Below are 26,422 nucleotides of genomic sequence, written 5' to 3'. Positions count from 1 at the left end.
TGATTTTTAAAGACTCGTGAAATAAAGCATTTTATCTGGCATTTTTAGGTTATTTCACCACAACGGTTTTAGGAGAATTTTCTTAACTATTCAGACTACATTTCTTTTCTTATTCTCATTACTTTTAGTTTTATCATCTTAGACTCCCTCAGGCAGCTTTTCCCAGTGCCTGCTTTTTACCATTTCATATTCTTCTGTGTAGCTGTTCTGTTTCTCTACAGTTGCCATGATATTTTTTTGTAAGACCTCTTGTTTAATGTCACTTGCAGATGTCATTACTATTCTGTTCACTTACCCCTTCCACTAATGAAGATGTGAAACAACACAGAACCTATCATTGCTCTTGCTAGGTACTTCCTGTCAACCTGCTAGGCTGCTGTTTATCGGTACTCTTCCTTTATGGTCCTTCAGTTTGCGTTCATTCCCTGTGACAGTGCTCTTATCTAAGTCTTTCCGAATTAATTTTTCAAGCAAAATTTTCTGAGACACTGTAGGAAAGGTTTTGCTGATGCTTCAATCCAGCTTCATTGCTTCTGCTGTTTTCACTTCTTCTACACTAGGGATTTTGTCCAGACAAAAAGCAACTGAGGAATAACAATGTGTGTTGAGATATCTCTTTTCCTGCTTTGAGTGTAACTTTCTGATCTGAGGATCCTGCTCTATGAAAACTTGCTGCCTTAATGGTGGGGACTCTCAACGGCTAGGTTGTAACCAGCATTGATAATCTGTTACTCAGAAAAGTTTCAAAGATTGCAATCATCAGATGTGTCAGGTGATTAACTTCTTACTAGGTGGAGTAAGGGCTGCAATTCCATCTTATGCAGTATATGTATTGCATGCTATGCAGTAAGTATTAAGGGCTAGATTTCACTCCACACACATTGAGTAAAATGTTCTATATGAGTGACAAAATTCTCTTTGTCTCAGCATAATCTTGATTTCAGGCCAGATAGAAATTAATTTAAACAGTGGGATTCTGGAAGAAGCAGATCTCTGTTCAATGTGAAAATGGCAGAAATGGAGTCATACTAGATGATAGATCAGGATTGTCTCTACCCTTTCCCTGGTAGACGGTGACTTGACAGAATATCCTCTTGCAGCCTGTAGGTTTTCAGAATAAGGAGTGGGGAGGGTCACTTCTGAGTGTTAAGAGGTTCCTTCTTTCTTTCTTGTAGGATATTGTCTAATTCTCTTTGCAATGGTAATGACCTTTGGATGGAGTTAACCTCCATCATGTTAATCATCACCTGTATTCGTTCATTTTGTAAGGAATAATCCCAATGCTAATCATGTCATAATGAAATCAAGCTTTATCATTTAAGGAGAATACTAGAAATACAACATCCTTCTCTTGCTTCTCTTCTTCCCAGTTTCACTCCTCTTTGGCTGCTTTAGCCTTCTTGCAAGCCTGTATAACCTAGCATTCATCTGTATACCGTCTCCATTTGCATCTCTGCAAAACCCAACCCACTAAGGGTTTCTCTTAGTGGCATCTTGAAACCTGAAGCTTTTTTAGTTAAGCTCCTGTGTTAGCGCAGGGTAAGCACTGTAGTTTCCACTGATAGATCTCAGCTCATGTCCTTGCTTTAACTGCTGAGTCAGCACATAGACAGGATGGGCTTTGACAGGCATGTGACATCATGGCTTCTCTTGTTTTCTGCACTGTGTTTTCCTTCAGGGGTTATCTTGCTGCTTCTCGATAAGTTACGGAAGATGAAATGGGAGCAGATGTGGAGACTGACGGCAGAGCGGGAGTTAATGAGCATGCTATCCACTTCACTGGCTGACCAGGTGAGTAGGACATTGCAGACGAGTGGTACAACCACTACTCCATGGATTGAGGAAGGTAAGAAAGGGAAAGAGGATGAGATGTGGGAAAAGGCAGGGGAAAGATATTGTGCCTGTAGTCACCATTAGTTGAATCGTTCTGGGGAAAACATGGAAGAGAGGAATGGAGATTTACTCATGAGGTTGCTCTTACTACACTGACGTTTTTACCTCCTCTGCACAGATGATTCATAAGATAGACAAATGGGGTTCGCAAGCTTTAATTTTCTGAACTCCTTTCTTTAACGTAAAACTCTCCAGACACCAGAAGTCCAAATATACTGTGTCTTTTCATACTGGTTATTGTCTAAGCAGACTTCTGTTTTAAGTCTCCACATATTTCTTCACTGTTTCTGGCAGATGAGTCCCAGCAGTCTTTTTAATGTACTCCTTGCCACAACACCCCTGTGAAGACAAAAGCGCTGCTGTCTCCCTGCCACAGATGGGAAACTGAGGCCAAGAGAAGAAATAGTGTGCTGATACACCGAAATGCATATTTAGTCTCTTTGTGCTTCTTGCCAGCTCTCAGTTTTAAATCCAGAAATCCTGTTAATGTAGTACTGGACCTGAACCAATAAGTCTTGCTCAACGGCTTGAGTGTATTAACTCAATACAGCATCATATTTAGATATTTCTATTGCTTCTGAGCTACATCTGGCTTATGACCATTCACCACTAAGGAAGCATGCTGCTTACTGTGCACATAGAGATGGGCACTTGTGTACAGTATCCTTGCAGGTTGATCCAAAAGCTACTGAAGTTCATTGAAATGATTCTTGCAGCTTCACTGTGTTTTCAGTCAGGTCCTCAGTTGCTGTCTAATACCTGCCTGGGCCAGAATTTTGCAGAGTGGACCAAGGTTGCTTATGTCTTAACCTAATACCTTAACCGCAAGACTGTCCTCGTAACTTACTTCTCCAACTGCATGGCTGCATAGAGGCAGAACACGTTCTGTCCCTCATGGTGTAGGCTGTTCTGCAGATATGTCCTACATGCCCTTTCCATGAAATACCTAGAATACATGTTGCAACAATAAAGTGCTAGCTAAAATCCCACATAGTAATTCACCTTGAAGCAGTGCAACTGCCAGGATCACTTTCATCCCCTTTCTTGAAAAGCGATGCAGTATTTACTAACAGCAGGCAGTTTGTCATTTACTGCATATTCCTCTCCCTGGTGACTAGGAGAGGAACCCCATCTCTTGCCAGCAGTACAAGATACGTGTTTTGAAAACTTTGTTGGAGTCCATTAGCTCTGTGTGTCAAGAGAGCCTGTTCCTCTTGATCCTTCAGATCTACACGTCACCCCTTAGAATATCACCCTCTATTGAAACAGAATTACGAAGCAAGGTTTGCAGAGTTCAGCTCGCATAACCATTTGCATTTCTACCTGTGAGGGGGAGAAGGACAGTCAGCTTGGGGAGGGGTTGAGATCACCTCACTGTAGAAACAACGTACCCAACTGTTTCTCTGGTTTTGTCTGCCAGGATATCTTCAATGCAGTCATCAAACAAAATCCCTTCCTTGTCTACCAACTCCCATGTTTCTGGAATGTACAGCTGTCTGATCACACCCGTTCCGAGCAATGCTACAGAGATGTGTCTGACCTGAAGGTATGTTTCACAGGAGGTTGGATGGGTGGTATCCTTTGGGACAGAGAATGCAGGACTCCGCTGTGACAGAAGGATGAAGTCCCTTAAGTAGGGGGAAAACTAACATATACAGTTTATGAGGACACCCAAGTAGGGGAAGCAAATATGACTTTGGCTTTGTGCATTTTGACTGCTAGAAAAGTCAAAGATGGATGCTGCTTTGGGGTTTGGCGAGGTGTTAGAGAAGTGCTTCACCTTCTTAAATTCTGTACCTGTCACCTATGCCACTGCATCTTACTGCTGAGTTCCTATTGCTGTCCCAGTTCGTAGCTCTTCCTAGCCAAAGAATGCAAAACCTTTTTTTTTGTACTGGACAAGTTTGAAACTCTTTAGTCAACATCATTTAATAGAGTGAAATTCACAAAGAGAATTGGGCGGACCCTAGCTAGAAATAGATTAGCCAAAATTTGAAGACCTTGCACACTTCATATTTAGCCTTTGCTTACACTTAACCCAGCCACACTGCCACTCATTTTTCCAGGATTTGCCCTGGAAAAAAGGGCTGAGTAGAAACTTATTAATTTAATAAAATGAAGCTATAGTATCAGTTTAATAGTGCATTTTTCACTATTGTCAAGTAGAATATAAAAACAGGATGGATTTGAACATATATAGGTAAATTAACATCAGTTGTGCTTTGGTCATTTTGAAAGGCCAGACTCAAATGTAGCATGCAGAGAGTTCAGAATTGAAGCTGATTGAGCTTCTACCAGGTGTAGAATAAGACTGGCTGGCTAAACAGCAGTAGATTCCATCAGAGCAGATTAGTGGCATCAGAACACAGTAAATATTAGGTAGTTTTTGGCAGTTCATTTTAAAATTCAGTTGAGGTTCATATACTTAATTTATGTTTTAAGAATGCTTTAGTAAATGAGATTTAAAAAAGAAGAACACAGAGCCCTAGAAGAGGTTGCAAGGGACCTCTGGACACCATCCAAACCCCCCTCAAAGCAGGACCAACTTAGATCAGGCTGCTCAGCGCCTTGTGTAGTTGAGTATCAAGTCTCCAAAGACTGAGATTCCACAACCTCTGTGACCCCCTGTTCCAGAGTTTGACCACCCTCGTGGTGCAATATATTTTCTAAATCTAACCAAATTTTTCCATGTAACTATTTGTAGAGTAACAGCAGGAGTGTTCAATATGAACACCAGATGCTGGATGAATATAGAAAATCAATCACCCTCGACACACTGATTTCAAAAGCTGCACTTCCCAAAAGACAGAAGATCTACTACATGGGTTAACTGACCGGTCAAAGCTGGCCAGTATTTCCTGAATTTCATACATAAAGTATTCACAACCAACTATTCACTTGTGGTCCATAGAAGACAGCTTTTAAAGTTAGATCAGTATACTGGTCAGTACACTGATCACTAAATGTTTTATGATAGGTGCTTGTAGGGCAGGATCAACACAGGGACTTAAAAGCATCATGGTTTTATGCCTTGTAACAAAGTGCTGGTAGAGATTTTAGTTCTGTGCTCATGTTGAGAATCACATATGACAGCAATTGCAAGGCCTGAAACAAAAGGAGAGATGTAGTAGCAGGGAAAATGTTTTCTAAAAGATGAATTTTAGAAAAATACACCTCCTACCTGGGAGATATCACAGTATTTTTTTGTGAATTAGAGGCTGACATTAATTCATATAATACACTGAGACAATCAGATTGAATTCAGCACAAGGTTAAGACACACACATTTACATGAGAAAAAGATATTGAAGCTAATAACTGAGGATCTGGGGCTTGGTTCAATTGCCTAAACACAGTTTGAATCACCATAGATACTCTCAGATATCCATACGGGACCGGCAGATACAACACAGACCTACAGGAGATGATACCCTTTTGGCAAGGCAGCTGATGGGCAGGCAGGATAACCCTGAAGTGCTTTCAGTGTTGCTATAGATTTGTATTTAGGCAGCTGAACTGTGATCCCCGTGAGTGGTTTTGGAGACTGGTTAAGCTCACCTCAGAGTAGACATCTGACGACTAATCAGGCAAGTCACTCTTTAGGCTCCAATGACTGTATTGACTAATCTGCTTCAGGTGTGGGACATCTAGCCCATATATAACACCAACCTAATTTTTCAAGTCTAACAGCTTTAAGCACACACACCATGCCTCCCCATGCCCCCCAAAAAAGAAAGCCTGCTTGTAACCCCCTACAGAATTAACATGCTACCTGCCTAGCCAGCAGGCTCTTGGCTCAGTAGCAGCATGACCTTGCACAGGAGAATTTTGCTAAGACATGGCTAGAAAGCAAGTTGTCAGCATCAACAAGTAAGCATTTAATAAAAATATCTTAAAAATAAATTGAATCCTTTCTTCATTGTTGATTAACAAGCTTATGTTTACAACTATAACTTAGGCTTGGTTGTTTATTACCGTATATTGTATCACACTGTCAGTTCCATTACAGCATAGGCAATGAAGTCTAAGACGTATAATATTCTCCACTGGCTTTCTGATCTGAGGTATTTAACTCAACAAGGGATGTAGACACATAAGCAATTTCTTCAGCTGAACTGGACTTATGCACACTGCTAAAATTATCCCTTAAGTACTGAATCGGGGCTGAAATTCTTTGCTTTGAAAGAGAGGCCAGAGCCTTATCTAGTGCACATAAGTGCCCTGGTTTCAATAAAGCTCTTCCCATGTTCAGCAGTTAAAGAACTGGCCCTCAGGCAGCACTGTTTAAATTCTTCATACAATTAAAAAAAAAGCATAAACTAATTAAATTTATGAATTTGCATTATGAAAACTAGCAAAATTCTAGTTCTGAAAAGAAACCCACTGGTTTGGTATGTGGTCCTTTCAAAAAAGAAACAAATGTCATTAGCCCAAGTTAGAAAATATACTCTTAAAATCACCAAAGTTAGTCAGTTCCATGGCATTTAATATAAATGGTATGACACAACTTACTTGGCACATCCTGTATTTCATGGTAAGACTGGAATAAGAAACGAGGTAAAAGAAACCTCCAGGGTAAGAGGGAGAGAAAGACAGATTGTGAAGTTTGTAGTGGAGGATTAAGAAGGATAGCATAGGAAAGAAGGAAATGCAGGGAGAGATTTAAATTCCAAGGTAAAGCTGGCCCAGTCAAGTATTCCTCAGTCAACATCAGACTGCATTCCTCATGTCAGACTGAAAAGGCACTGATTTAATTCCATCTGGCCTCAAAGTCCATGGGACCTGAGGATTTGTCATCTCTTACACCCAACATTGTGTCAAATAAACTTAGACCCCCAGCGCTGGCTGCTGTTCAGGTGTGTGTGTGTATGTATATATACACACACTTCTTTGCTGCTTTGTTCACATTCATGCAGACATAGGATGACCAGCATATTTTTTGCAGGCCTGTGAAGCACTTGAATATTTCATATTGCCTGAAGAGTATTCTAATCACTTTTTTCTCTTTATAGTCCTCATTAAGTTGCATCTCTATCCATTTTATTGAATTTTGTTTTTTTGTACTGTCTTCTGTTAGAGAAGGTCAGATGTTTGACTACTGCTGAACTCTGCTTCCTTGCTGCAGCTGAGCAGCATACACAAATTTGGAAGGACTTGCATGTGGGGATCTTTCAGAAAAGGCATTAGAAGAATAGAAATATTTATAACCAAGTTCTGCACTGTTAGTGACCACTAATTTTATATCCATCTAAAGCAACATCAAAATAAGACTACTTTATTATTTTTATTCATCTAAATGCTTACTTACCTCCTGTGTCATACTATATAGTGCTAGAGGCCACACTGTACACAACTAGACTGAAGTCCGTGGGCTTTGTTCTGCTGTCCATGGCATATGGAACCAAAACTTATGTAAACAATTACACTTACAGAAATCTTCCCTTCCCCACCCCACCTGTATTAAGGATGCTTTGCATCAGTCAAGAATGTCTTGAAATGAACAATTTTAATAGAAAACAAAGAGTGGGCTAAGAGGAAGCAGATGCCCTTTAATTCTTTTTGCCAAGTGAGCCAACTGCAGTCTCTAAAGGCCAGACGTGTTTATTTTTGCATGGCATTTATTACACCTTGGAGAAACACTCAGGAGTTGTTATTGATGACTGGCCAAAAGATGTGGAAGTGCTAATAGTCATTCTGTGTAGGCATCCACTGTCTATCTTGCTTATCTCGGCTCCTCACATTGTCCCCAGTAGCCCACATTGTCAATGGACAAGCATGTGTGCTGTAGGACCATGTCTTGCTGGGCTTCAAAGCCTGTAAGGATCTGCCTGGAACTGAGGTTCATTTATGCATTACTTTTGCTGGGCTGGGCCCTGTGTTTGCTTTCCTTTACGGTTAATAGTTTGTTCCTGTCTGTAAGGAAATCTCAATTACTATGATTTGGCACAAACCAAATGGCAAGAAAAATCCTATGAAAGAAGGTAATGAATTGTGATGCCTCTGACAATGTATCATGACCTCATTGAATGAGTCAGTCATGAAGAGAAGTCTGGTTGTCAAGGATACAGATGCTATTTACACACAGAGAATCTGGTAATTCACAATCACAAAAATCAGATGCTGGACTCTTCAATGGGAATTGAATTAGAATTTACCCCCCTCACCCCAAAACAGAAAAATGCTTTAAAACCTGTTGATGGCTTTTCAAACTGGTTTTGAACACATCTAAGACTAAATTAGCAGGTAGATAAATAATTAACCTCATAAATTCCCCATTCTGAAATTGTGTTATGTGATTCACTGTGTCCTCCCTGGGAACATGCTCCACACAAGGACAACTTCGTGAGATTGCTTACAAAAGTTTAAACAGCTTCTTGTCCATAACCCAAATACATCATTTCAGATCTGCCTCAAACATGACCTATTGCACCTCTTTCTATCCCAGTCCCTGAGCCACCCCATGCTGTCCAAGCACTTCAGCACTGATCTGCAGCAGTTCTGGCATTCTGCTGCCTTGCACCTTTTAATGCCAACCAAGAAAGAGCTACACTGAGAGGAGTAAGGGCTCAAGAGGGTTAAACATACCCCTCCCTTGAATGAACATCGTAGTCAGTAAGGTGCTTCCGCTCTGCCAAAAAGGGAGCACTGTGGTATTATAGAGGTGTTTTTAGGGGTGTTTCTGCAGGCAGGAGGCCTCTCGTTAAACATTGGTATGGGAGTTGAAGGGAGAGCTGCAAATCCTTTTGAGGAAAAATTGAGAACTCTGAAAAGTACAAGACAGGGACAGTCTGTCAGCTTACTGCCATACAGCATAGGCAGTAAGCTGGGGAGTAAAGTAATCCCTGGGACCATGGGCACCAAACCAGGCAGGGCAGGGATTTGAATCCCATATCCAAAAGCAGTGCCTGGACCTCTGGGTTGCTGGCTACTCCAACGTGAGTCTCTTCCACTTACATAGTTCAGAAATATCACTCTGAAACCTCCCTGATGACATTTTTGTGAAGTATTTCATCCTTTCTGAGGAAATTGGTTCTTTTATTAAACCATTCATTTCTGATAAAACACAGTTTAAAAATAAAGTTTCCAGACATCTCTAATCGAGGCGTAAGTTACACATGTGGTGCTTGTTTGCAGTGTGACTTGGGACATATTTAAACTTTTCAATAATACGTGCCTGAAAAAAAGCCTATTGAGATGGCATTAAAGTGGCATATATAGGTGGCTTTACTGTGCAGATTTGCTGAATGTTTAACTCCTGTTGATTTCAGTGGGAGCTGTCTGGTTGCCTAAACAAGGAGTCTAGTTTTTAAGCAGGAAAGCTTTCCATCTACAAAATGCCACTTTTACTTATTTACCTAAATTGTGAAGTGCTCATGGGCTTAATTAAGAATATCTGTTCAGTGCTTTGCAAAATTAAACTTCTTTAGGCTTAAATTTAAGTTTAATTTATTCCTACTTTTTACCCCTTCAGCCTGGAAAGTAGTTATATAGGTATACAGGATATCCTGTATTCTCTGATTTCATAAGGGCTGAAGCAGAGTGAGAAATTATCAAGATGTGTCTTTGGGTAAAAAATGGAAGAGATTGTGGTTAAGGAGACATTTGGCCAAATACTTCTTTTGGAGAGAGAAGATGCTTCAGGGGAAAAATGGATAAAGGTACCTATAGAAATAATGTTGTGTTGAAGCTTATCATTTAGTGGTTTGAACATCAGATTCGAAATATTAATCTCCCCAGAGAGGACAATGCAGCTGGTAACCTAAGGAGTTTTGCTGGACTTTTTGTTTTCAGTGTATTTCCATGCAGATAACTGACCTTAGAGCCCTCTCCTACACTCCACCAGCATATAACATCCTCCGTTACCTTCCATGTCGGATCCCATTGCCAGTCTACAAGGCTCCAGCTGTGTCATCATTTGAGTGCTTTGGGTCACAACCTGGTGAATAAATGGGAACTATTGGCGCAGTTAGCCTGTTTCACTAGGTCACAAGTGTATGGAAGTATTCCAGGAGGCTGGCTGAACATAATCAGTGAGTAGTAACAGTTGCTGATTAACTAGGATGGTATTAACAGAAATGTAGATAGTGCTAAGTTGCTTAATGATGACTAACCAAGTGTTAAATAGATGTGGAATTTTAAGTTCTGATCTTTCAGTACATAAATTGCTAAATGAAGATTGAGGAGCATATTTTTCTTAGTTCTCAGGAGGCCTTAATCAAGAGTGGGAAGGATCCGTGGGACAGCCTGAAGGCTAGCACTGTTCCTGAGGTGTCCACCCAGATAATGGCACCGGAATTTTATATGTTCTAGCTGCAGTTTCCTCTGTAAGCCAACAGAGCTTTGGAATAGCTTAGAAACTAGGAGGGAAAATAGAAGAAGAAATAAACACAGTATTACGGTGCTATTCAGTCTTGGAAAGGGGATGCTGTAGTAATGAGATTTTTAGTTTCTAGATTCACTTTCTCTTTTTAATGTTGAGATAACACTTGCTCAGTCTGCAAATAAAGTGGATTCGAAGTTTGACTTTTTTTTTTTCCTTCTGATTTCCCTGTAGTCTCTTTCCAGCTGATTTTTTTTTTCTCCAATCAATTCACTGTTGCCCACAATGAAGTTTCTAACGTAATGGCCATAGCTTTACCTGTGCAGCCCATTGTCTTCATCGTGTACCTCACTGAAGCCCGTGACGGGCTGTGCAAGGATGCCTTGGCCTGTACAACTTCTGCTGTAGCTGATGGTGCAATAGACCAAATCAGACAGCTACAGTCAGAACTGAAGGTGAATTTGTGGGCTGACAGCAAAAAAAGAATATGGTCTTTGGATGTAGTGTTGTATGTCAATGGTTAAGAGTCTTGCTGCTTTTTGAAACCTGCTGTTCTTTTTTATGCTTTCATATATCACATAATATTTATCTAATCATGTTACATTTGAAAAGCAGCCTGCTTTTTCGCTAGACCTGTTTTGTGGTTTTCTTACCTCAGGTCATCCAGATGGTTGCATAGTTCCTTGATGTTCTTTAGCTGCATTGGCGTGTGCTGTCTTTCTTGATTAAAAAATCAGCTTTTCTGGATAGTCATCAGCTCCATTCAGCTTTCTTCAGTTCACTCCAGGCTCCCCTGACATCTGTACACATGCAGCATCCTGACATGTTTCAAATCTGATCAGATCTGAACCACCAGCTAGGCCCTTGACACTTACCAGCTTTTACACACACAACAGATTTTGAAGCACGGCAGCAAAAAGCCTCTACACTGACAACTGCAGTTGTCTGGCTTTGATATCATCCCACACACAACTGGGTAGAGGCATCAACACCAGTACTTAGCTGTGATGTGACATGGTGTATGTTGATGGAAAATTCCTGCAGCACCAGGGAGCCTGTACTGTAACAGTTACTGAGTTTATCATCATTAGCCATCTTTGTGCTTATGGTCCCCAGGGTGAGTGGTCAGAGTGCTCAGCAGCGGGACAGGATGCTCATGAAGACATCCAAAAGGAAACTCACATGGAGTGTAGGAGTAGTACAGAGAACACACAGAAAATTTTTCTTAGCAAGTATTTTTTGTCCCATTTGGAGCTTCTCAGCTTTCTTTGATCCACTCTTAAATAAGTGCAAGTTACCAGCAGACAGTTTCCATTCTATGCCAGCTTGTAAAAATGCATACTAGTACCCTGTAAAACTGTTAAGCAGCCCTTTAGGTTCCTTCAGCCCTATGCTTCTGCTACATGTGCCTGTTTCCCTGCGGTAGGATTCAGTCGTTGAGATTTTTTTGCATGCATTTAATGCCTTTTGCTGCAGTTAAATGCAATGGATGAAATATGTCAAGTTCTTTTCAAAGAAAGGAGATTCTGAAGATCCATTTTTCAGTGGAGGAAATCTGTCATCTTAAGTTTATGTCCTAACCTACCTAAAGCGCCTTTTATTTCTGTGGTGTTCTGTATTTTCAGCACACATTGCAGCAACGTGTTATAGCACAGTTAAGCTACGCTTCCGAACATACAGACAAATGTAAAACCAGCAAAGAATGTAGCATTACCTGGGAAAAATATCTACACCAAATATTTTTGTCCAAATAATTTCCCAGATTTATACAGTGTGTAGGTGCATCATGATCTTGATTTAAAGTGTTCCTATAACTGGAAAAAGTGATATACCAATATCTGAAATGATCTTTTTTCCCTACAGTTGCTTTTCTGTAACTGCCTGTATGGTTTTCTGACATCCTAGTAGCCTCAGCAGTGAAATCCCAGGAAGGGATAAAGCCTTCCCTACCAGGAGATATTTTCATTGGTGTTGGGTATGTAGAAGAGAGTGCCATAGCTTTTATGGCAGTATGAATACTCAGTGGAGAGACTATGTTGTTTGCTGAAGTTAGTACAGGAAGAATTCAGGCTATGTCCTGCTCTTTCCTCCTCCAGTCCACTCATTCGGCAACAGATAGCATGATTTCAGAGGGCCCCCTGTTCCTGTGGAGTTGTTTTGCTGACACCAAGAGAACTGCATTCACCTACTCTGGGCTGCTTCTGTTCTACGTGCTGCGCTTCAGCTCTGTGCATTCCCTCCCACAAATGCAGCGTTCAGAGCAAAGCTTACTGTGCGACCAGCTCGGCAGCTGGCGTTGCAGCTCTGTGGCTGTGTGTGAGTGACACGGTGCCTTCGCGCAATTAACTTAATGGATTCAGAGAACCTCCAGAACTCCTAGCTTGGAAATATTCCCGAGGGAGCCTTTTTTTTTTCGTCTCTTTAGAAGTCACAGGAATAAAACTGAATACAAAGCATTTGGTGTTTTTTTCTTAAGCCTAAAATATAGCCTCTATAAAATGAAATCATTCCTGCAAGCCACTTTTGGCTCCCTCTTAGTTTTTCCTTAGGGCCCCATTGTCATTCACACTGGCAGCAGTGCAAAGTTGCCTTGATGTAAATGAGAATCAGGCCCTTTATGTCAGCATTAGAGTTAAATCTAGGCCAGTGTGAGAGTGATCTCCCATTAACAGAGGCTAAATACCTGCTAGAAATTGGTATTCAAAGGGTGAAGCATTGTACTGCATCACTGTGTTGTGTAACGCAACTGAGATCAGTCTTGTTTAAATGAAGCAATGGCGAAAAGGAAGTCAGATTAAATTCAGTCCTTTTTGAAGGGTGTAAATGGGTATAGGAATTAATTTCAAGCTTTTTCTTCTCAATACCTAACCAGAGAAGAGTCTGCCTGGCCTGAAACAGTGAATCAATTTCATTAGCTGAAACAGTCATGTGGAAATCTGGGATTAATGTTTAATACCTACATCCCTGTGTCCCCCGTCCTGCCACCTTCATCAACAGAGTCCATAACCTATCAGCTCCATGATTAGAGTTGTGGCAGCATTTATGAAGTGCTGCATCACAGACTGGAGCAGCACCCTAACTCAAATGTGCAGGTAATCCTATGGAGGAGTTTCAAAGCACATCGTCTGTAGAGTATGCCGTTACTTGTGAAGGACGTGGCAAAGCCTTCCTGATAAAAAGACAGAAGGAAGTCTATGTAGTTTTGGGGTTGGTTTTTTTGTTTTTAAGAAGGCAGTGAACTGAACACACATAAAAAGAGCAGATAAAGCAAATCTGTATGCTAACAGCAGGATGTGTTTTCTCTTTTTTTCCCTCTGAGGTGATTCACTGGAACTCACCAAAGAAGCTGCGAGTGAAAAACAAGCACGTGGAGTTTTTCCGCAACCTCTACCTGACATTCCTGGAATATGATGGGAATTTGCTGAGACGAGAACTCTTTGGCTGCCCCAGTGAGGCAGACGTTAACAGTGAAAATGTAAGTAAGTGGGATGTCTAGGGCGTGACAATTTAAAGGGTGGTTCATATAAGGCACAGGCTACATGAAGACTTGGAGAGTTGGTGGTGTGGGTAGTTCTGTGCAGAGGGACTCAGAAGAGTTGAGGTCAGTGCTCAGATTCCAGGAGTGACGCTGTGCAAAATATTTAATCTCTCTGTGCCTCAGTTCCTCACCCGTAAAATTGTCATATTAATCCTGCCTTTCTCCTGTTTTTTGTTGCTTTTTTTTTGTCTACTTTGCCTTTTAAAAATCCCCAACAAAGGTAACATCACAAACTGAAAATGAGGATTTGGGCTCTTAATTCCATTAGGCAATTTTGCAAATCTCACCCTTAGACCTAAAACTTTCCAGGGGAAGGGCTTGTTTCTTGCTGTGTTGCTGTGTGTCTGTTCAGCATACAGTGATGTCAATTTTGGGTAGTAGATACTAATGCACAAATAATGAAGAAGAAATGAAAATATCAAGACTGCTGGATTTAGGTCTATGAGTTTTTGCCGTGCTGCAAACTATAGAATGAGTTAGTACTTCAAGGTACACTTAGGCTGTGAGACTGCAATTTTTTTCTGCACTGCCCCTAACCAAACACAGCAGCATTTACGTGTGTCTGCATAAAATTTGCAATCAGAACCTTTCAGATGAAGCAAATCCTTTGAAAATGGTTGAAATCAAGGATGTTTACATACAGATGTTCTTATATGTGTGTATGCCTTAGTACATATAATTCCAATGTAAAAAACTGTTAACTGAAACGTTTATACACAGATGTATATGAACTCCTTGTGTATAATGTGGTCACTGGAGATTTCTAGACCAAGTACCAATTTTGGCTATGTAGTCTGAAAGGAAATAAAAAGGAACCTGTAACATTTTGTGTTATCTTCAAGAAAAAAAACATATTTCTTAAATATTCAACATTCTCTATATAAAAATCAATAAAGCAAAGCCAGTATCATGTACACATTAGCAGTTAAGAGGTAATTGGCAATCAATAGCATCGTTGAGGCTTGTAGTGTTTCCATTTAGTCTGTGGATAAAATGACCACAGGAGATGCCATTCCCAATTTTTTAAGTATAGCACTCAGAGATTGGATAGATATATTTTAGCCCAAGGCATGGCTTCCCAGATACTTATTTGACCATCCCACTGTCTTCTGAAAGGAGTGGGAAACAATAAGAAACTGGAGATAAGCATTAACTGGGAGAGACTGAAGCAGGGATGAGAGAGAGAGAGAGAGAGAAAGTGAGCGCACAGTGAGAGCAAAAGCACATGGAGAAAGAAAATCCTCTGCAAGAGTGAGAGGCTTTTAGACAATCAAGTGAACTGAACGTGATAAAAGACCACTAAGAGTCTGATGGTCAGAGACATCAAGATACAATAGACAGAGTAGAGGGTAGGATAGGAAGAGAAAAGGGGAGTGAGACATTAAAAAAAAAAAAAGACAACAGAACAAAACACACCTTCAACACACTTCAAGAATGCAGGTTAAAATTACACTGAATTCACAATATATTGTGTGGGTTCGAAGAGCATGAATGCAGTCACAGACTTGTTGCTATATTTTCCAGAGCTCTGTAAATCCTTAATAAACAGATTTATTCCAGATGACAAGTTGCTGGGGAGCAGTGCACAGTGAATGCAAGTTCTTGCTGCTGAAAATGGCAGTCCTAAAAGTTTAAAATGGCTCATTTTACTGAACTTGTATCTAGTTGACAGACACTGGAAATGACTAACTGTTCAAGCCTGTTTCTTATTCAAGACAAGTAGAACGCAATATGGTATATGGTATGGCTTGTGTCTGAAAAAGAAATGTAGCTCATTCTTCCATTTATAAATTTTAAAAAAAAAGAGATACTGGAAAAGAATGAGCTAGACATACAAAAATACATGAGTCCTAACTTGCCAAGAGACACCAAAAAGTTAACAGCCTTCTATCAAATCAATCAGATACAGGAAAAAATCTAACTTCAGATAGCTTAAGAGTAGTCACTTAGAAGAAGACATTGTTTTTTATTAGTTACCCTTGATGTAAGCTTCCCTCTAAACTTGAATATGTCCTTTTTATTGTAGAATACAAGAAGCATGTTTCAGCTTTGAAGTTATGCTACCCTAAGAATAGGATTATCATGAAAACCACTCTTTCTCACTCTGTCTGCTGTAGCACAGTGTCACAGGTGTCCTATTAAAGTACAGTACATTTCCATGATCTATTGCAGGACAATCTTCAGAAGCGGAGCATCTTGTAAGGGGAGCAGGGAACCACTGTTTGTCATTCCTCCCAGTACAAGAACTAGGGGGCATGAAGTGGAAATAGCAAGTAGCAGGTTCAAAACAGAGATAGACATTTCACCCACGATGTAATGAAGCTTTGAGCAGGAGGTAATGTTGCTAAAAATATACATATGCTCAAAAGTGACTCTTCATGGAAAGAAAATCAATCAGGAGCTGTTAAGCTTTGTTGCAGAAAGTCCTTGAACCACAAGTTCAGGACTAGGGGAGCATTCTGAGAAAGCATCGCTGTACGCTTGCCCTGCTTTTACACTCCTCTCTAGGCAGCCAGCTCACAGCTGGAGACAGGATGCTGGGCTAGATGGACCTTTAGTCTGACAAGATGCAGCCATACATTTCCATTAGGATTCCTAAGCATATATGTTACATAAAAGGCTATAATTTCTGCAAAGTCAAGTATGTATAAAGTAGGAATTGCTATTTGATTTATCTTAATACCTATTATTTTTCCTTTCTTCTATGAATTGAGACTAGCAGCCCCAAAACGCAATTGGGCTTTATTATGCTAGGCATTGTATATGGGTAAAAGGTGCTCCTTCAGCTGCGTGTGCTTCTCTGCACTGTGGACCAGTGGACAAAATGTTAGGATAGCTCTGCCGGTTTTATAATCGGAGAGAATTACTTAAGCACTAAATGCACTGAGCCCTGTTGTGGAAGAAGCAGTGGCTTGGTGCGAGTCTGTCACTCACAGTCTGGCTGTATCAGAATCTACCCTTAAGGTCTTGTTCCAATATGCCAGCCATTGCTTCTCTACAGTTTAATATTTGTAATGATGTTTTATTTAGAATGCAACCTGTAATTAAGGAATCTCATTTGTAATGCAAATAGCTGTAAAACTGAAACGGAAGCCTGGCAGTGGGTACCGTTGGGCTGGTTCTGTTACTCTAAGGCCCCTTTACACTTCTCATCGGTACTGAGATGGCCTTAAAATGAATGTAAATTATGTCTCTTCCCTTTTTAAGGACTCTTTACAGTGCCAGAGAGCTGTAAAGGGGCATTGGTTTAAAATGTAATCAGACCTTACATTAGTCTCTCTCACTCTTCCTCTGTGTATATGTGTGCATGCATGTATGCTTAAATGTATATGTCTATATGCATGTGGAAGAATTAGTACTTTTCTTTTTTTAATGTTTGCTAAGGAAATATAATACCACAGACTGAATTTTAAGAGGTCTAAAGGCAGTCTTTGGATCTTATACTGCATAATCCTGAGCTAGTCAGTTGTTTATCTTCAGCTGCACCAAAAAGCATTGTTATTAGGTTCCAAAATGTTACAAATGGGAATGAACAGAACAGATAGGGCTCTGAAACTGAAATATTGGAGGCAAAGAAATACAAACTGGGGTAATTTTTCTGTTTATGTAAAAATGCTTATATGTATGTCTATGTGTACATACATGTTTCATCCTTTCCTTGAAATATTCAAGCTGAAAGACCCTGTGTGTTGCAGGGACAGGCTGTGGACAGGAGCCTGACACGTGCTCCTTGCCATAGAGCAGTGCTGTAAGTTCCCTTTATTCAATATATACTAAAATGAGATTACACAGAGCAGACTCTTCTCTGCAGATTGGTATTACAATCACCCCTTTGCCTTTTGTGCAGATTCTGGATGGGAAATCAGAATATAAACCAAATCCTCCTGTAAACACAGCCATTGACTCAAGTGGCCTTTGGAGCACGTCCTTAGTCACTCCATCCTACCTATTCCATGCTATTTCCTCCTTCTCACTCCTTCTTTCTTATTTTGATGCAATGCAGAAGATTTTAGGGAAACTCATGAAGGCGAAGCTCACGATAATCTCGAATTTGAACGTTTCTTATTGGCTTTTAATGCTTATGTGCAGCATTTCATTCTAAAGGACCTACTATAAAGCCTAAAATATTTCAACAGGATCTTCTGTGTACCAGCCTATCTCTATAGTTACACTACGAGATAGATATTGTAAGCCTGATTTTAGCACACAGGCACACACTCAACCTTTTAGCATTCTCATAAAACTTCTTTCCTGCAGACAGCTTCTCACCAGGTACTTCTGCCAAGCATTAAATCTGAAGGTTGAATGGAGTGTCCCCTATTAGTGAAGCCTGTGTCGTGATCCAAAGCCCAGAGCAAGATCAGTGGGAAGTTTATCGCTGATTTCACTCAGTTTAAGAAAAGGACAGTAGATTCCCATTACAGAAGACTTTCAGAAAACACAGGAAAAAATTCTCTGCAGATTTTTATTTTCAGATTTTCAAATCAACAATACAAAGAAACCACATAAAAAAATCTAGTTCTCCCTGAAAACACTTGCTTAGGAGTATACTTACTTACTAATATGTTTTTACTTATTTATTTTTTTGTGCAAAACCAGAGATTCTTAACATTAGCAAATGGCTGTGCTTGTAATATCCACCAGAAGAGCAGGAGATTCTAGCAATGTACCGCATAGCATAAACTCTACTAACAAATTTAGCCATTTTTGAATGTCTAAAAATAGCATGCAAAGGGAGCTTCCAAGTCAGTATCAGGGCATTGAACTTGTAGTCAGACTGATGCTTTGAATACCCTTTTCTCCTGCAGAATTTCAGAATACTGCATCATTTGTAGGACTGGGATTTAAAGTTACTATTTTGTCATGACATAGTCTTTCTCTAGTAATAACAGATGGTATATGGCAGTTTTGAGGTGAAATCCTGACTTCCCCAGCTGTGTTGTTTCTATTATTATAGCTGTTATTGTTATTAAATGCTGAGCTGATAGCCCATCCTATTAGTTGCCTGAAAGTTGCCATTATACTGCTTTCAACTGCTTGTAATATTGCTAGATGGGGGATCATGTGGACTAGGGGTTTTTTTGTCATGCTGGTATGCCTCTTTTTTTCTTTTCTCTCATTCTTTAAAGTGAAACATGGGGAAAAGCTTGAGGGGGTTGCCCACACCACAAGTTCTGATGACCTCTTCATGGAAATATTCTATACCTCAGAGAAGAAACTGACTTTTGGGCCAGGAACATGTCTTTTGCCAACCTGGTGAAAACTTAGGCAAATTATAATGATAAAAAATCATGGTTTACACATTGTCAGTAGTGTTTTCTTCGACTTCAAGGAGGCTCAGATCTCTGGAGACTCTTTCTTAGGAGTGTGCATGGGTATGTCTGACCAGATTATAAATATCCTAGTGACACAGCAGAGTTGAGTATGCTGCAGGCAGGGGACCTGGACAGAGACTGGCATTTTCTGTGATTGGTTCTTCTGAATGCTCCATGCCAGGTTCAGACTGGGCAGTAGAGCTGAGAGCAGGAACCTATTTGGTTTGTGTTCTGAGGGACATCCATTGCTGTCACTGCTGTCCAGACAGTATGGAGGAGAAGAAATCCAGATTCATATATAAAAGGGATGAAAGCTAGATCAAAGGCAGAAAGTAAAGAGTTAATTGAGACATAAGTTCTGGAGAGAGAGTGTTTGGAGCAGGAAGAGGAAAGGAATGATGGGTGCCTGTAGGTATAGGAAGTTGGCAGACTACTTGAATAGGGACCATGGGACTAGAAACAGGACTGGGACTGACTTAGACCATGGAACTTGCCACACAAGAAGGACCAGGGCTAGGAACAATCTGGGAAAACGAAAGCAAAGAGACCAACCTGTCAAGGCACTGTGCTGCAAGGGAGGTCTGGGAACAGCTCAGCCAAGAAGGTTTGGCAGGGACCTGGGGAAAGGAGATGCAGAGGGCTACCAAGATCTGGCACGTGCAGCTGAGATCAAGGGAAGTTGTGCTTCATATATACAGAACTGTCTACGATGTTACGCATGCCTAAAAATTGAGTTCTTAACTGTGTTGATTATTTGCAGTCAAGATAAGCTATTACTTCCATTTAGCAAGAGTATTAGCTACTTTTTACATGCTGTAGCAAAATTCCTCTTGCTAGGTAGGCTTGCTCAGACACTATCCTCTTTGTCCTTAGCACAGCTTTGTTTCACAGAAGACTCAATTTGACCCATAGCAAATGTACAAAATTTTATGGTGTGGGAGGAATAAAGGTTTAATTGATGTGGGATTAGTTTGGCTTTTATTACTAATCATTGGAGAAGCCAGAAGTACTTTATGTAGGTCATCCCAAACAAGACTCAGCGAATGCTTTTTCCTCCCTACATCATCATCTGCTTTGTTTATGCCATGCTAAAGGCAACAGTTAATTCACACACTTTGAAAGTGCTAAATGTTGCAATCCAAATTGCCTACTGGTGGGAACTGGGGCAGCTACACAGGAGGAAATTAAACTGCTGCGGTTTATAACCAGATTATGGTTTCATCCTGGGCTGGTGTTAGTTTTCATCTCAATGGCTAAGCTGAGTTGATTTTGTGCTATGAATCTTAACTGCGCACACCTGGGAGAAGGAAAGATGATCTGAAAGTTAAAAGTTTTCATCTAAGCTGCTCGGTTCCTGTTGTGTTAGCATGATAGTGAGTGAGTGACTTAAGCCTAGTGTCATCCCACCTCAACTTAAACACTTGATGAGACAGAGATGCCTACATTAGGGTTTTTATGCCCTTCCCCAAGATCTAAATAGCCTCTAGACACAAAACATTGTTTGTTGTTGGTTTTTTTAAATATTGCTAATCCCTAAGAAAATACTTCTGATCCTGGATTTTGGATTGATCTCATCTGAGATTAAATCCTGTAGATTTTGGTGGGAAGTAAATTGTTTCTGTGACACAGCAGTTAAAAAAAACAAAGCCAATCACAAATTTGCTTACACTAGGAGCAGCCTTAGGAAGGGAGATTTATGAGCAGACTAACCAGTTTGCTGGTGAAAGGTACATGTTGTGTGCTGTGTATCATATGGGTCTACCATCTATCACATGGATAGAAAACAGCACCTCATCTCATACAAATGTACTAGTCAGACAAGTAGACCTGGTAAATCAGGATGATTTATGGTAGAGTTGAATACCTTCTGGCCTGCCTGTGCCTCTCTGGCCAGCCTAGCTTCAAAGACTACTTTTCCTGAGATGAAGTCTGATCACCTGCCACAGCTGGTTGCCCAGAGAAGTAACTTAGCATATATTTTTTTATGTATTTGTCTCTTTGTTTTGGCATTATGCATGTCATGGCTGCCATTTTTATTATTGAAACAAGTAACATCATCATGCTAATGAAGGCACTTGTTTCCCACTACAGTGTTTCCTAAGAGAACATCTACCATACACAGTCTGAAAAGAATACATTTTTCAACTGTGAGAGTGTTTCCTGAGGTGACATTTCCCACATGCTCAGTGGCAAGTAGCCTTAGCATTGAAAATCTTGTAGAAACAGTGAATCTTATGCTAAGCAGGTACTTGCTTATGAGAATACATGCTGTCATGCTAAGGTTGAGAAGTCTTTGCTATATTAGGCATATTGTTATAAGTATAATGGAGGGGTCCATAATGGGGATGCCATCTTTTTATCAAATCCAGCTGATATTAAGGTCCTCATTTTGATGGTGCACTGTGTTTAAGTAAGCATCTGTTTGCATAGATCTGTCAGCATTCCCATTATAAACCCATCTTTTCAAGAAGACATAATGTGGGAGCAAACCTTAAACCAAGCTATAAGTTCTTTGTCTGTAGATAATGGACCCACACAATATGCATGCTGTAGATAAGATTATATCATGGGAGAAATTTTATGTGATCATGTAACTGAAAAATAATATGAGGTAACTCAGGAAGAGATAAATTTAAGGATATATATGTCTGTCTTACACAATTCCCTGTCTTTTGAATGACATGCATCTTTAACATTCTTCATTTTAAATATGTGTGTAAAAATGGCATATGACTGTGTTGTATGTGTCTCTTCATAATAAAGAGGAAGCAGCCTTTATATGTGTATGTGATACTGGGGCATGGGTATCTGAATGTATATATGAATGAGGGAAACAAAGAAAGTGAGAGAGGGAAAAGGGCTCTTAAACTGCATAAAACTGTGCAGCACCCAGCTGTTGGTCCTGATAATTTGTCCACGTCGTACTGTTAGCTTCAGCGAGATAGCTTGTGAGCTTATGGGTTTTGCTGGACCAAATCCAGAGTGCCTTAGCATGTCCAGCATTGCTTCCAGTAGGAGAGGAGTTTTCATATGGATAATCACATGCTCTTGCATTCCAGTGCCTGTTGCCCCACCATTGTAGGATAGGCCTATCCTTAATGCAGACTGCTTGCCACATACACAGTGACAACGCTACAGGCCAAATCACAGCCTGTCCTGTGCGGATTGTCCTACCTGAAGGAGCACACCTTAAGTAAGCTGTGTTTGCCCCGCCTGCAGAGCATGGCTCCTACAGCTGCCTAGCAGTTTAGGCCATGGTATGAGCCAGCAAGGACTGCACAAGCATTCTTGCAAAGTGCTGATGGAGCTGTATGTCTGATCCTGCCAAGTGATGCCCACATATTAGCCAGGGCTCTCAGACAGCCTGTGCTTGGGCTTCCCCCTGGCAGCCTGCCTGCACTCGAGTGGAGGGTGCTGGGGGCAGAGGCTGGGGGAGAGTGAGAGCACACTATGCCCACGGTCTTTCTGGGGACTGCTCTCTCCAAGGGGTATGGACACAGCCGTCTCATCTCTTCTCTTGGGTCCCAACACTACATACAGTACTGAGCATGAGTCATGGGAAGTGCCAGGGAGAACCTCATGGACTATCAGCATAGCTGCAGGCTCAGAAAAAGTCTGACAGGACAGAGACAAAATCCTGACCCTACGAAATGCAGCAGAAAGAGCAAGATTTCCCTTTCCCTGTAGCAGAAAGGATCTTCTGCTGTTTGCTGCTCTCCTTCACCTCCATCACCAACTTTGTGACTTGGTGAGTTTCACCACCAAAATACTGGGGCCTCTAAGAAGCTGTGTCTCCTCCTCTTCCCCCACCCAGGGCTCTGTAGTGTGCAAAGCCATAATTTAGCCCCAAATGTTATTCTTTAACTCATAATTAAGTATTTATATCCTCTTAGCTTGCAACCCAAATGTAATCTGATAATCATTCAGTGACTGCCTGATTAATAGCTGCTGTGCAATTAGAAACTTCTAGCCTGGTCATTTGTACATACAGCAGGATAGTAAGGTATCCCTGAAACGTGCTTTGCTATTGTTTTAACCATTTAAATGTCAACCATCTCCTTGCTGATTCTGTTAAGGGCATACTAATGTCTCTTTTCAAGGAAGAAACAGAAAGATACAATATTCTTTCTAGTCATCGTTGTAAATATTGGGTTTAATTCAAATATTGTTTGAATGTGATTTGGAAAATAAAGTACAGGCTCAGCTGAATAATGATTTGTAAAGCAGAAAGAATGAAACTCCAAGAATACGTAAAAGAACTCCTGTTTTCTATTCTACCAAAAGAGATCTTGTTTTCAGTAGAAGTTTTGCCTGAGCAAAGGTTTGTCAAGATTCAGACTTTTGTCTTTCTAAAAGCAGTCTCTCTTGAGGGATGTTTTAAGATCTGTGCAGAACAATAGCACAGAAGAATGAGAGCCTGATCCAAAACTCATTGAAATCAAAGTAGGTATTTCCATTATTCAAAAGAAGATTATAGAGTGATGTACAGGAAAATATCAGGAATTATTCCGTCAGCCTTCACAGGAAAAGATTCAGCTGTAAGCATTATTGTTGATGGCAACCATTATGCTTATAGTTCCAAGAACAACAGCTCTTTTTCTTAACACAGTATTAGAACAAGAAATATCTACATTTTCCATTTTTTTTCTTGAAGATGGTGAAACTATTACTTTAAATCATTCTGAACAGGACAAAAAGAAGAGATTTTTCATTAAATCTAAATGAATGTCTATAATTCAATAATCTGTTGCATGAAACAGTTTTGAAGTGCACTGTGATTTTTATCAAAACTTGTAAAATTCCTATAAAATGAATATTTTTCTTATGTACTGATAAATATGTAATCATATTCTTCTTATAGGATGCTTTTAAGAAATAAAATATAAAAGATACTTCTATTAATAACCTACATTTTAGAGCAACACAAATGGAACTCTATTTGACATGTTAAGACCATATATAACATTCATCTTCATTACATTTTGTAGTACATTTTACAGCAGGTATGACTGATTTTTCCTTTTAAATGAGTGCATTTTAAAAAATCTAGCCAGATGTTTGGCTTTAAAATAATATATTTCAGGGATGGAATTGGTCAGCTGCATAGACATTTGGTCAGTTTTTCTCTTCCTACTTTCCCCAGAGGTAAACTTTTATTCTCTTAAAGCTACATGTCTAAGTGACTCCACATTGGATTGCTTTGAGATGCCCATTTTGACTTTGAAGGGGCTTGGTTTCCACGGGAGCCAAAAAAATACGTGTTCTCTGCTAATCTGCCATCCTTTGGATTTCGCAAACTAGGTATCCAGAAGCATAAATCCTGGTAAAAGTGTAGGCTTAATTCTGGCACCTCTGCAGTTGAAAGAATATTTTCATTGCAAAATTGAACTGGTGCAGATACATAAATCTTGAGAGATGGAATAATGATCAGTTAAAGATGTTACTTTTCCAGCTGTCAGTCGATGCTGCTAGCAGCAGTTACTATTCTCCAACAGAGGCAGCAGAACGCGAATTGCTCAGTCCAGCGTGTACAAGCTTAATCTGCTGCTGAGTATTGTCTGCTGGAGCTGTATGTCTACAAGTAGTTTGAAACAGTGCTTCTAATGAGGAGTGACGTTATGCATCACACTGGAGCATTAACTCTGAAACTTGGCGATTATTAAACTTGTGATTGTTCACTGTTTCATTGCTGGTCTGGATGTTGAAAGTATGTAATACAGATAATATATACAATATATAGACCATAACACAATGGTCTGTCTGCCTTATCAATTTACTTACAACTGCTTTCTTCTAATCTCTTGTCCAGTGACTTGCAGGAGCAAGGCTTGGGAAAACCCTGCTACTCTGTATGTTCCACTCCCACTCCCCATTGCATCATGCTGCAAGTTCCCAACCTCCTTGTTCTCTCTGATTTGCTAAAATAATTATAAAGAACTTATCTTTATGTCCACTCTTTTCCTTACAGCTCCAGAAACAGCTGTCTGAGCTGGACGAGGATGACTTATGCTATGAATTTCGTCGAGAACGTTTCACTGTCCATCGCACTCATTTGTATTTTCTACATTACGAATACGAGCCTGCGTCAGACAATACCGATGTAACACTGGTGGCTCAACTTTCAATGGACAGGTAGGGAAAATCTCTTGTTCATTTGGGAGCATGAGACAATGAATATTTTCTTACAGAGAAATCCAACTATGTAATGCTTTGGGGAGAGAAAAAACTCATTTTCACAGAAACTTAGATGTCATACTGTAAGACCTTTCTTGAATTAGGAGTAGCACATGTAGATATCACACATGCATCCAGACTTCAGCTCTGCAGTGCACACATGAGTGTGGGTAGAGTTCATGAGAGGCTGAATACTGGAACTGCAGGGGTTGTTACTTGTCAGGATTGTCAGGCATTATTAGTTTATGGAGTTTTGCAGCAACTTAGAAAAAACAGGAGATGTTTGTAATAGACTTAGGCAAGCAATTGTAGCTGACCAAGTTTTTACACACAGTATTTCCTCATTAGACAATGTTAGTTTTGCTTTCATCGTCATTTTCCTTGCAGAAAATTTCAATTAGTGATTTTTCGTACAGTGAAAATCAAAACTAAACATTTTAGTTTCAAATTGGGAAGTTGAAAATAAAACTTTTTTAATGTGCTAGTGTGAAATAAAAAAACTCCTTTTGAGAGGAGTCATTGCATTTTTATACAAATGTTGATTTTCAGAATAACATTTCTAGTTTAACTCTTTTCAATTTCAGTTCTGATGTAAAGTGGAATTTAACTGGTATTTCATTTGGGAAAAAAAATCCATTTCATGACAAGTTCCACCTGCACCTTTCTCATTCCCACCATTGCAATTAGTTGTCGTTTTTCAGAAGCTCTGAAAGCGCAGTCCCGATCAGCCAGCTTTGTGAAATTTTGAATTGTCAATCTCCTTTTTCCTCCTGCTTCTCAGTTTGAATCTAGTCCAAACTTTGTAGTTACTGCTATCAGAGTGGGTTACAAAACAGGTCAGAACTCCTTGAATATTAGCCAGAAACTGATATTTCATTTATCGGAGCACATACAGAAAACAACATGACCCATGAATACCACCACTGCTACACCAGTGGAAGGTCAGCAGTATTCCAGGAGGATCAGAGGAATTCAGATCAACAAAACATTTACAGCCTGTTTTAAAAATAAACACGAACGAATGAGGGCTATTGTGTTTCACCAGTGCCTCAGCGCTGCATCCTGCACATTGTGTTATGATTTGCTATGCACATCAGTGTCTGTTCTATTGATTTTTAATTGAGGAAACATTTCTTAAGTGTTCACAAACCTTTGACTAAAAAACTAAAGAAATAAATTAAG

The 26,422-nt window shown here is 40.0% G+C and overlaps 1 protein-coding gene across 1 annotated transcript in view; it reads left to right on the top strand.

Annotated features, from left to right (window-relative positions):
• LARGE1 (LARGE xylosyl- and glucuronyltransferase 1) overlaps positions 1-26,422 on the top strand; it is a 293,924-nt gene that overhangs the window by 245,753 nt on the left and 21,749 nt on the right. Inside the window, exons 9-12 of the mRNA XM_050915399.1 lie at positions 1,679-1,791; positions 3,314-3,439; positions 13,533-13,688; positions 25,035-25,198. Of these exons, the coding sequence (XP_050771356.1) occupies positions 1,679-1,791; positions 3,314-3,439; positions 13,533-13,688; positions 25,035-25,198 (559 nt within the window). The remainder of the gene's footprint in view (positions 1-1,678; positions 1,792-3,313; positions 3,440-13,532; positions 13,689-25,034; positions 25,199-26,422) is intronic.

This window comes from Gymnogyps californianus, chromosome 1 (genome assembly GCF_018139145.2).
Source record: "Gymnogyps californianus isolate 813 chromosome 1, ASM1813914v2, whole genome shotgun sequence".
NCBI classification, from domain to species: Eukaryota; Metazoa; Chordata; class Aves; order Accipitriformes; family Cathartidae; genus Gymnogyps; species Gymnogyps californianus.
Note: the sequence above shows the minus strand (reverse complement) of the source record. Positions and strands in the feature narration are given on the sequence as shown.